Genomic DNA, 11,827 nt, shown 5'->3' on the forward strand with positions numbered 1-11,827 from the left:
TTGCAGGGTTTTTGGAGTCGGCTTAAAATATAAGCCGTACTCCAAAAATAAGCCCTCGATACAGCCGTATTTTATTTTATATAACGGGAAAGTGGGGGAAAAGTGCGGGCTGCAGCAGCTCAGGGGCGCTCACTAATGGCTCCTCAGCTGCCATGAATCTGTGGACGGGCAGCGCAGGCGTCAGTGAATTAGCCCTCAGCCAGCCCGCGCATACATCACGGCACTAAGCAGCACCTGACGGCCGGGCTGGCGGCTTCACTAAATGGTAAATTATGCCGGCAGCCTGCGCTTCCCTTCACGTTGGCGGGCTGGCGGCTTCTCTGTATGTCTTGTACTGCCGCCAGCCCGCACCTTCTTACTTACATGAAGGAGGAGCTCCCTACATCTCTCCCGTGCCGTATCTGCTCTCCCTGGTACCGTAGATTGCTGCCTAGGTGCCTTGGGTAAGGACAGCTCAGTGGCAATATACGGTACCAGAATGAAAAATGTGTGGCAAATATGACTATAACCCCCCTCATCCATAGGAATGCACCCATGTACTGCAGTATATGGATGCATTCCTATGGATGAGGGGGGTTATAGTCATATTTAATATAAACACTGTCCAGGAACTGTTCTGTAATTGCCATGTGTTTATATAAAATATGTTCACGGAGCCAAAATAAGCCCTAACCCAATAATAAGCACTAACCCTTTTTCCGGAGAAAATAATAATATAAGACCCTGTCTTATTTTCGGAGAACCATGGTATTAGTTGTGTACTCCCCAAATCTGCACTATGGAAGCGTGGCGATAAGAAAGCCATATTTGAAAGCAAACGTAAGAAGTCCGGTTTCCAGTTTGCCACAAGCCATGTAGGGGACGCAGCAAGCATGTGGAAGAAGGTGCTCTGGTCAGAGGAGACCAAGGTTTTTGGCCTAAATGCAAAACTTTATGTGTGGTGGAAAACTTACCCTGCACATCCCCCTGAACACACGATCCCCACTGTGAGACATGGCGGTGGCAGCACCATGCTGGGGGGAGGCTTATCTTCAGCAGGGACAGGGAAGCCGGTCAGAGGTGATGGACCTAAATACAGGGCAATCCTGGAGAAGAACCTGATAGGGGCTGCAGAAGACTTGAGATTTGGGCAGAGGTTCACCTTCCAGCAGGAAAACCACCCTCAACATCCAGCCAGAGCTACAATGGAATGGTTTATGTCAGGGGAAACAACCCACAGTGCGCCGGCCGCATGCGACCCACGTCCTGCAGGACTTCTGATCCTGTGATCACCGCACTGCGCTGGATTACAGCTCTTGGACTCTAGTTGTGACAGCGGGGGAGCCGAGGAGATGACAGAAGCACTTTATCAGCGCTCTTGCCTTCTGTGCAGTTGCGATGTGATCGCTGGGTGTCTTGGGGGCAGAGCGCGGGTCAGTAGATCCTGATCATCTCTACCTTACACGAAGCCACCACAGATAGATAGATAGATTAATAAATATGTTAAGAAAAAAAGATCAACCAAAACCTTCACCATTATTGTCCCATCCACATGAAACTATACAAATATAACAAAACAACCAACAAAATAAGGAACTAATTATAATAATTTTTTGCATATTTAAAGAATAAGTAGCTATAGTTTGTAACAAATGACTTTTTAAAACTGTTTTGTCCTTTCCACCTAATAAAACTAAAAATATATTACAGAGCCCTGTGTGTCACGTAAGAATATGTTGCAAATATGATTTTGGTAGCACAACAAATAAAAAAGTTACAACAGTTTGAACCAGCCTGTGCGCTAAATTGCAGAAAGTGTCTGGTTAGGGTTTTAAGGATTCAGGCCTGGCCATGAAAGGGAACCCGTCATCAACGTTATGCTGATCTCACTGAGGGCAGCATAAAATAGTGACAGAAATGCTGATGTCAGCGGAGTGTCACTCAGGAGCTAAAGGTCAGGGGTCGCCGAGAACCAGCATCACAATCATTGCAGCCCGGGCCTGGAAAAGAGTCACATCCACCTGAGAAGAGTCCTGGTTATTATAATCTCCTGAGAAGAGTCCTGGTCATTATAATCTCCTGCTCTCCCGTCCATCTGCTGATGATTGGCAGTTCTCTACTAGAGAGAAAGGGAGAAAACTATATAGAAGCCGGTCAGTCATCAGCAGGCGGGCGGGAGAGCAGGAATAGCAGGAATAACCGGGACTCTTCTCAGGAGGCCGGGACTCTTCTCAGGAGGCCGGGACTCTTCTCCAGGCCTAGTCTGTAATGATTGTGATGTTGGTTCTCGGCGACCACTTACTTTTATCTTATAAATGACCGACCGCTGAAATCAACTCACCTGCCTGTACTTTATACTGCCGTTAGTATGGACAGCACAGAGGTGAGGACAGGTCCCCTTTAAAGAGTTAGGCTACTTTCACATTAGTGTTTTTTGTGGATCTGCAAAAATGCTTCCATTACAATAATACAACCGCACGCATCTGTCATGAACGGATCCGGTTGTATCAGGTCTTCTATAGCCAGGATCCGTCTTGAACACGATTGAAAGTCAATGGAGGACGGATCTGTTTTCTATTGTGCCAGATTATGTCAGAGAAAACGGATCCGTCCCCATTGACTTACATTGCGTGTCAGGACGGATCTGTTTGGCTCAGTTTCAGGCGGCCTCCAGAGAGGAATGGAGACGGAACGGAGCCAAACTGATGCATTCTGAGCGGATCCTTTTCATTCAAAATGCATTAGGGCAAAACGGATCCGTTTAGGATTCAAGGTAGCCTTAACCATTAAGCACTCTCCCCGATAGTAAAGAAAAGTGCTTACTGGTTATTGCAGGGCCCCTATAACTGGGAGCTGAGGGGGGAAGGAAAGTGCTTACTGGTTATTGCAGGGCCCCTACAACTGGGAGCAGAGGGGGGAAGGAAAGTGCTTACTGGTTATTGCAGGGCCCCTATAACTGGGGGCAGGAGGAGGTAATAACCAGTGAGCGCCGTCCTCTGCAGGGAAGGAAAGTGCTTACTGGTTATTGCGGGGCCCCTATAACTGGGAGCAGGAGGAGGTAATAACCAGTGAGCGCCGTCCTCTGCAGTGAAGGAAAGTGCTTACTGGTTATTGCAGGGCCCCTATAACTGGGAGCAGGAGGAGGTAATAACCAGTGAGCTCCGTCCTCTGCAGTGAAGGAAAGTGCTTACTGGTTATTGCAGGGCCCCTATAACTGGGGGCAGGAGGAGGTAATAACCAGTGAGCCCCGTCCTCTGGAGGGAAGGAAAGTGCTTACTGGTTATTGCAGGGCCCCTATAACTGGGAGCAGGAGGAGGTGATAACCAGTGAGCCCCGTCCTCTGCAGGGAAGGAAAGTGCTTACTGGTTATTGCAGGGCCCCTATAACTGGGAGCAGGAGGAGGTAATAACCAGTGAGCGCCGTCCTCTGCAGTGAAGGAAAGTGCTTACTGGTTATTGCAGGGCCCCTATAACTGGGGCAGGAGGAGGTAATAACCAGTGATCCCCGTCCTCTGCAGGGAAGGAAAGTGCTTACTGGTTATTGCAGGGCCCCTATAACTGGGGGCAGGAGGAGGTAATAACCAGTGAGCCCCGTCCTCTGCAGGGAAGGAAAGTGCTTACTGGTTATTGCAGGGCCCCTATAACTGGGGCAGGAGGAGGTAATAACCAGTGAGCCCCGTCCTCTGCAGTGAAGGAAAGTGCTTACTGGTTATTGCAGGGCCCCTATAACTGGGAGCAGGAGGAGGTAATAACCAGTGAGCTCCGTCCTCTGCAGTGAAGGAAAGTACTTACTGGTTATTGCAGGGCCCCTATAACTGGGGGCAGGAGGAGGTAATAACCAGTGAGCCCCATCCTCTGCAGTGAAGGAAAGTACTTACTGGTTATTGCAGGGCCCCTATAACTGGGAGCAGGAGGAGGTAATAACCAGTGAGCCCCTTTCTCTGCAGTGAAGGAAAGTGCTTACTGGTTATTGCAGGGCCCCTATAACTGGGGGCAGGAGGAGGTAATAACCAGTGAGCGCCGTCCTCTGCAGGGAAGGAAAGTGCTTACTGGTTATTGCAGGGCCCCTATAACTGGGAGCAGGAGGAGGTAATAACCAGTGAGCCCCGTCCTCTGCAGTGAAGGAAAGTGCTTACTGGTTATTGCAGGGCCCCTATAACTGGGGCAGGAGGAGGTAATAACCAGTGAGCCCCGTCCTCTGCAGTGAAGGAAAGTGCTTACTGGTTATTGCAGGGCCCCTATAACTGGGAGCAGGAGGAGGTAATAACCAGTGAGCTCCGTCCTCTGCAGTGAAGGAAAGTACTTACTGGTTATTGCAGGGCCCCTATAACTGGGGGCAGGAGGAGGTAATAACCAGTGAGCCCCATCCTCTGCAGTGAAGGAAAGTACTTACTGGTTATTGCAGGGCCCCTATAACTGGGAGCAGGAGGAGGTAATAACCAGTGAGCCCCTTTCTCTGCAGTGAAGGAAAGTGCTTACTGGTTATTGCAGGGCCCCTATAACTGGGGGCAGGAGGAGGTAATAACCAGTGAGCGCCGTCCTCTGCAGGGAAGGAAAGTGCTTACTGGTTATTGCAGGGCCCCTATAACTGGGAGCAGGAGGAGGTAATAACCAGTGAGCCCCGTCCTCTGCAGGGAAGGAAAGTGCTTACTGGTTATTGCAGAGCCCCTATAACTGGGGCAGGAGGAGGTAATAACCAGTGAGCCCCTTTCTCTGCAGTGAAGGAAAGTGCTTACTGGTTATTGCAGGGCCCCTATAACTGGGAGCAGGAGGAGGTAATAACCAGTGAGCCCCATCCTCTGCAGTGAAGGAAAGTGCTTACTGGTTATTGCAGGGCCCCTATAACTGGGGCAGGAGGAGGTAATAACCAGTGAGCCCCGTCCTCTGCAGGGAAGGAAAGTGCTTACTGGTTATTGCAGGGCCCCTATAACTGGGAGCAGGAGGAGGTAATAACCAGTGAGCGCCGTCCTCTGCAGGGAAGGAAAGTGCTTACTGGTTATTGCAGGGCCCCTATAACTGGGAGCAGGAGGAGGTAATAACCAGTGAGCCCCGTCCTCTGCAGTGAAGGAAAGTGCTTACTGGTTATTGCAGGGCCCCTATAACTGGGAGCAGGAGGAGGTAATAACCAGTGAGCCCCGTCCTCTGCAGGGAAGGAAAGTACTTACTGGTTATTGCAGGGCCCCTATAACTGGGGGCAGGAGGAGGTAATAACCAGTGAGCCCCGTCCTCTGCAGGGAAGGAAAGTGCTTACTGGTTATTGCAGGGCCCCTATAACTGGGGGCAGGAGGAGGTAATAACCAGTGAGCCCCGTCCTCTGCAGTGAAGGAAAGTGCTTACTGGTTATTGCAGGGCCCCTATAACTGGGAGCAGGAGGAGGTAATAACCAGTGAGCGCCGTCCTCTGCAGGGAAGGAAAGCGCTTACTGGTTATTGCAGGGCCCCTATAACTGGGGGCAGGAGGAGGTAATAACCAGTGAGCGCCGTCCTCTGCAGTGAAGGAAAGTACTTACTGGTTATTGCAGGGCCCCTATAACTGGGAGCAGAGGGGGGAAGGAAAGTGCTTACTGGTTATTGCAGGGCCCCTATAACTGGGAGCAGGAGGGGGTAATAACCAGTGAGCCCCGTCCTCTGCAGGGAAGGAAAGTGCTTACTGGTTATTGCAGGGCCCCTATAACTGGGAGCAGAGGGGGGAAGGAAAGTGCTTACTGGTTATTGCAGGGCCCCTATAACTGGGAGCAGGAGGAGGTAATAACCAGTGAGCCTCGTCCTCTGCAGGGAAGGAAAGTGCTTACTGGTTATTGCAGGGCCCCTATAACTGGGGGCAGGAGGAGGTAATAACCAGTGAGCCGCGTCCTCTGCAGGGAAGGAAAGTGCTTACTGGTTATTGCAGGGCCCCTATAACTGGGGGCAGGAGGAGGTAATAACCAGTGAGCCCCGTCCTCTGCAGTGAAGGAAAGTGCTTACTGGTTATTGCAGGGCCCCTATAACTGGGGGCAGGAGGAGGTAATAACCAGTGAGCCCCGTCCTCTGCAGTGAAGGAAAGTGCTTACTGGTTATTGCAGGGCCCCTATAACTGGGAGCAGAGGGGGGAAGGAAAGTGCTTACTGGTTACTCAATAAAATCTCTCTGTACAGCGCCATCTGCTGTTTGTTTTTTATTATTTCTTTGTCCTGCTCACTGAGATGGCCGCACATGCTCAGTTTCATCCTTCAACTGCCTCTTACGTTGCGATAGAGAGAGCATGGACACACCCCATAACATATTTCACTCGAAAAGCCCTTCGATATCCATCTATGTTTCTGTCCGTCTATCTATGTCATGCAGGATCTGGGGAGGGTGAGTAGCAGATCTGACAGAACATCGCTCCTAATCTATTGATAACTTCCTCTGTAATGTCTTGCAGCCGGATGCTTCCTGCCCGGACTCCGCGTACACGGTGAGTGGCTTTCTGCAGAGACACGGGGTCCTGGCCGCGGTGTTTGCCCAGTCATTGCTAAAGGTCTCACATTGTGTACAGACACATCCTACTGACAAGTGCAATTCATAGTTTACAAGATGGAATAACAGAGGAACAGCAAAACAGGTTTTTCAAAAAACATACTTCAGAAGGGTAACAAAAGTCTTGCTGCAGTGTACTCGTCCTCATAAAAGCAATTCAAATCATACAGAAGTCTACCACAGCACAGAGTCTCTCCTGTATGCTGCCCCCGGTCAGAGACCTGACATCTCCACAGCTCAGAGTCTCTCCTGTATGCTGCCTCCTATCAGAGACCTGACATCTCCACAGCACAGAGTCTCTCCTGTATGCTGCCCCCGGTCAGAGACCTGACATCTCCACAGCTCAGAGTCTCTCCTGTATGCTGACTCCTATCAGAGACCTGACATCTCCACAGCTCAGAGTCTCTCCTGTATGCTGCCCCCGGTCAGAGACCTGACATCTCCACAGCTCAGAGTCTCTCCTGTATGCTGCCCCCGGTCAGAGACCTGACATCTCCACAGCTCAGAGTCTCTCCTGTATGCTGCCCCCGGTCAGAGACCTGACATCTCCACAGCTCAGAGTCTCTCCTGTATGCTGCCCCCGGTCAGAGACCTGATATCTCCACAGCTCAGAGTCTCTCCTGTATGCTGCCCCCTGTCAGAGACCTGATATCTCCACAGCTCAGAGTCTCTTCTGTATGCTGCCCCCGGTCAGAGACCTGATATCTCCACAGCTCAGAGTCTCTCCTGTATGCTGTCCCCTGTCAGAGACCTGATATCTCCACAGCTCAAAGTCTCTCCTGTATGCTGCCCCCGGTCAGAGACCTGACATCTCCACAGCTCAGAGTCTCTCCTGTATGCTGCCCCCGGTCAGAGACCTGACATCTCCACAGCTCAGAGTCTCTCCTGTATGCTGCCCCCGGTCAGAGACCTGACATCTCCACAGCTCAGAATCTCTCCTGTATGCTGCCCCCTGTCAGAGACCAGACATCTCCACAGCTCAGAGTCTCTCCTGTATGCTGCCCACGGTCAGAGACTTGGAATCTTCACAGCTCAGAGTCTCTCCTGTATGCTGCCCCCTGTCAGAGACCTGATATCACCACAGCTCAGAGTCTCTCCTGTATGCTGCCCACGGTCAGAGACTTGGAATCTTCACAGCTCAGAGTCTCTCCTGTATGCTGCCCCCGGTCAGAGACCTGACATCTCCACAGCTCAGAGTCTCTCCTGTATGCTGCCCCCGGTCAGAGACCTGACATCTCCACAGCTCAGAGTCTCTCCTGTATGCTGCCCCCGGTCAGAGACCTGATATCTCCACAGCTCAGAGTCTCTCCTGTATGCTGCCCCCTGTCAGAGACCTGATATCTCCACAGCTCAGAGTCTCTTCTGTATGCTGCCCCCGGTCAGAGACCTGATATCTCCACAGCTCAGAGTCTCTCCTGTATGCTGTCCCCTGTCAGAGACCTGATATCTCCACAGCTCAAAGTCTCTCCTGTATGCTGCCCCCGGTCAGAGACCTGACATCTCCACAGCTCAGAGTCTCTCCTGTATGCTGCCCCCGGTCAGAGACCTGACATCTCCACAGCTCAGAGTCTCTCCTGTATGCTGCCCCCGGTCAGAGACCTGACATCTCCACAGCTCAGAATCTCTCCTGTATGCTGCCCCCTGTCAGAGACCAGACATCTCCACAGCTCAGAGTCTCTCCTGTATGCTGCCCACGGTCAGAGACTTGGAATCTTCACAGCTCAGAGTCTCTCCTGTATGCTGCCCCCTGTCAGAGACCTGATATCACCACAGCTCAGAGTCTCTCCTGTATGCTGCCCACGGTCAGAGACTTGGAATCTTCACAGCTCAGAGTCTCTCCTGTATGCTGTCCCCGGTCAGAGACCTGATATATCCACAGCTCAGAGTCTCTCCTGTATGCTGCCCCCGGTCAGAGACCAGACATCTCCACAGCTCAAAGTCTCTCCTGTATGCTGCCCCCGGTCAGAGACCTGACATCTCAACAGCTCAAAGTCTCTCCTGTATGCTGCCCCCGGTCAGAGACCTGATATCGCCACAGCTCAGAGTCTCTCCTGTATGCTGACCCCTGTCAGAGACCTGATATCTCCACAGCTCAGAGTCTCTCCTGTATGCTGCTCCCTGTCAGACACCTGATATCTCCACAGCTCAGAGTCTCTCCTGTATGCTGCCCCCTATCAGAGACCTGATACCTCCACAGCTCAGAGTCTCTCCTGTATGCTGCCCCCGGTCAGAGACCTGATATCTCCACAGCTCGGCATCTCTCCTGTATTCTGCCTGCGGTCAGAGACCTGATATCTCCACAGCTCAGAGTCTCTCCTGTATGCTGTCCCCTGTCAGAGACCTTGTATCGCCACAGCTCAGAGTTTCTCCTGTATGCTGTCCGCAGTCAGAGACCTGATATCGCCACAGCTCAGAGTATCTCCTGTATGCTGTCCCCTTTCAGAGACCTGATATCTCCACAGCTCAAAGTCTCTCCTGTATGCTGTCCCCAGTCAGAAACCTGATATCTCCACAGCTCAAAGTCTCTCCTGTATGCTGCCTCCGGTCAGAGACCTGACATCTCCACAGCTCAGAGTCTCTCCTGTATGCTGCCCCCTGTCAGAGACCTGATATCTCCACAGCTCAGAGTCTCTCCTGTATTCTGCCCCCTTTCAGAGACCTGATATCTCCACAGCTCAGAGTCTCTCCTGTATGCTGCCTCCGGTCAGAGACCTGATATCTCCACAGCTCAGAGTCTCTCCTGTATGCTGCCTCCGGTCAGAGACCTAATATCTCCACAGCTCAGAGTCTCTCCTGTATGCTGCCTCCGGTCAGAGACCTAATATCTCCACAGCTCAGAGTCTCTCCTGTATGCTGTCCCCGGTCAGAGACCTGACATCTCCACAGCTCAGAGTCTCTCCTGTATGCTTCCCCCGGTCAGAGACCTGACATCTCCACAGCTCAGAGTCTCTCCTGTATGCTGCCCCCTGTCAGAGACCTGACATCTCCACAGCTCAGAGTCTCTCCTGTATGCTGCCCACGGTCAGAGACCTGATATCGCCACAGCTCAGAGTCTCTCCTGTATGCTGCCCCCTGTCAGAGACCTGACATCTCCACAGCTCAGAGTCTCTCCTGTATGCTGCCCACGGTCAGAGACCTGATATCTCCACAGCTCAGAGTCTCTCCTGTATGCTGCCCCCTGTCAGAGACCTGATATCTCCACAGCTCAGAGTCTCTCCTGTATGCTGCCTCCTGTCAGAGACCTGATATCTCCACAGCTCAGTCTCTTCTGTATGCTGCCCCCTGTCAGAGACCTGACATCTCCACAGCTCAGAGTCTCTCCTGTATGCTGCCCCCGGTCAGAGACCTGATATATCCACAGCTCAGAGTCTCTCCTGCATGCTGCCCACGGTCAGAGACCTGATATCGCCACAGCTTAGAGTCTCTCCTGTATAATGCCCCCGGTCAGAGACCTAATATCTCCACAGCTCAGAGTCTCTCCTGTATGCTGCTTCCGGTCAGAGACCTGATATCTCCACAGCTCAGAGTCTCTCCTGTATGCTGCACCCTGTCAGAGACCTGATATCTCCACAGCTCAGAGTCTCTCCTGTATGCTGCCCCCGGTCAGAGACCTGATATCTCCACAGCTCAGAGTCTCTCCTGTATGCTGCCCCCTGTCAGAGACCTGATATATCCACAGCTCAGAGTCTCTCCTGTATGCTGCCCCCGGTCAGAGACCTGATATATCCACAGCTCAGAGTCTCTCCTGTATGCTGTCCCCTGTCAGAGACCTGATATATCCACAGCTCAGAGTCTCTCCTGTATGCTACCCCCGGTCAGAGACCTGATATCTCCACAGCTCAGAGTCTCTCCTGTATGTTGCCCCCGGTCAGAGACCTGACATCTCCACAGCTCAGAGTCTCTCCTGTATGCTGTCCCCTGTCAGAGACCTGATATCTCCACAGCTCAGAGTCTCTCCTGTATGCTGTCCCCTGTCAGAGACCTGATATATCCACAGCTCAGAGTCTCTCCTGTATGCTGCCTCAGGTAGGAGACCTGATATCTCCACAGCTCAGAGTCTCTCCTGTATGTTGCCTCAGGTAGGAGATCTGACATCTCCAGGTCTGAATTTCATGCTATGACTTTCCACTTTGCTCCGTTTTTTGCAGGACTTGCAGTACTCATCTCAGGATGTGTACTGTGATCTACGGAACTGATACTGACGCCTCGTGTCCTTCTGTCCAGATCTCCGGTCGGGCCGCCATCTGGGATCAGATCATTTCAGGGATCACGACAGCATCTCCGGGTCGACACAATGTGACTGAACCTCGTCTTTGTGTTACTCTTCTGTTATAAATGGGAAATTGTATTAAAAAAGGAGCAAAAAAATGAAAGAATTCTGAAGGTCTTTTGTGGCCGAGCTTTACGTATTTATTTACAAAACTATTCATCACTTAGACACAGGATAGATAATCAACATCACTTTGTGGGTCTGAATAGGGGGCAGCACAGTGGTTCAGTGTTTAGTGGTGGCTCAGTGGTTAGTAGTTAGCAGTGGATCAGTGGTTAGTCACTGATTATCGGTGGTTCAGTGGTTAGTGACGGTACAGTGGTTAGCGGTGGCTCAGTGGTTTGAACTGCCTTGCAGTGCTGGGGTCCAGGGTCTGAATCCAACCAAGGACAATCAGCATGTAGTCTGTATGTATAAGCCGTGTACCGGGGTGGGCTCCCCAGGATACAACGAAGTCACAAACGAGGAAAGCAACTCCAACACCAATTTTGCCCAAACTGTATTTTTACCTAAACATGGTCTTCAACGCAACCACTGATGCTGGTTACACACAAATATATTTACATACACCCAGCCCTTGTGCTACACAGCACGGCGCCCTCCAGTGGATGCTGTGGGTAAAAGCAGTAAATTTACCTAGTGGCAGGCTCAAATCGACCTGCTACGCCTTACCTGTTATTACCCTAGTGTCAGGAACAATTATTTGGGTGCGTAATGCGGGCTAGCCTGCGGTGCAGCACAACAGCTTACAATCTTATTACATGCTATAATAATTGCCTCCCCCAACAGCTGGTTAAACAGCACGTGCCTCTAGTGTTTCTCCTGAATACACCAGCCTGGCTTGGATTAGTTGTGAAGCTTCTCAGCTCTCAGGTGTGAACTGACACTATAAACGTGAAGTCCTTCTTCAGAGCAGCTAACAACACGTGTGGCCTGACAGAAACAGCAAACCTAACTGACTACAGGCCTGGTCTCAGTCTCTAGGATCCTAGGCGCCAAAACTGTATGAAGTGCGTGCACGAATAGTGTTACTGACCCGGGTCTGCTTTGTGTAAGCTGGTGACTGTGGCTGTAACGAGGGT

The 11,827-nt window shown here is 51.4% G+C and overlaps 1 protein-coding gene across 1 annotated transcript in view; it reads left to right on the forward strand.

Moving 5' to 3' along the window:
- Positions 1-10,834, forward strand: part of LOC120986745 (carcinoembryonic antigen-related cell adhesion molecule 7-like) — a 986,637-nt gene extending 975,803 nt beyond the window's left edge. The window contains exons 6-7 of the mRNA XM_040415457.1: positions 6,381-6,413; positions 10,624-10,834. Of these exons, the coding sequence (XP_040271391.1) occupies positions 6,381-6,413; positions 10,624-10,671 (81 nt within the window). The 3' untranslated portion in view covers positions 10,672-10,834. The remainder of the gene's footprint in view (positions 1-6,380; positions 6,414-10,623) is intronic.
- The last annotated feature ends 993 nt before the right edge of the window (positions 10,835-11,827 follow it).

This window comes from Bufo bufo, chromosome 1, assembly GCF_905171765.1.
Source record: "Bufo bufo chromosome 1, aBufBuf1.1, whole genome shotgun sequence".
In the NCBI taxonomy this organism is placed as follows: domain Eukaryota; kingdom Metazoa; phylum Chordata; class Amphibia; order Anura; family Bufonidae; genus Bufo; species Bufo bufo.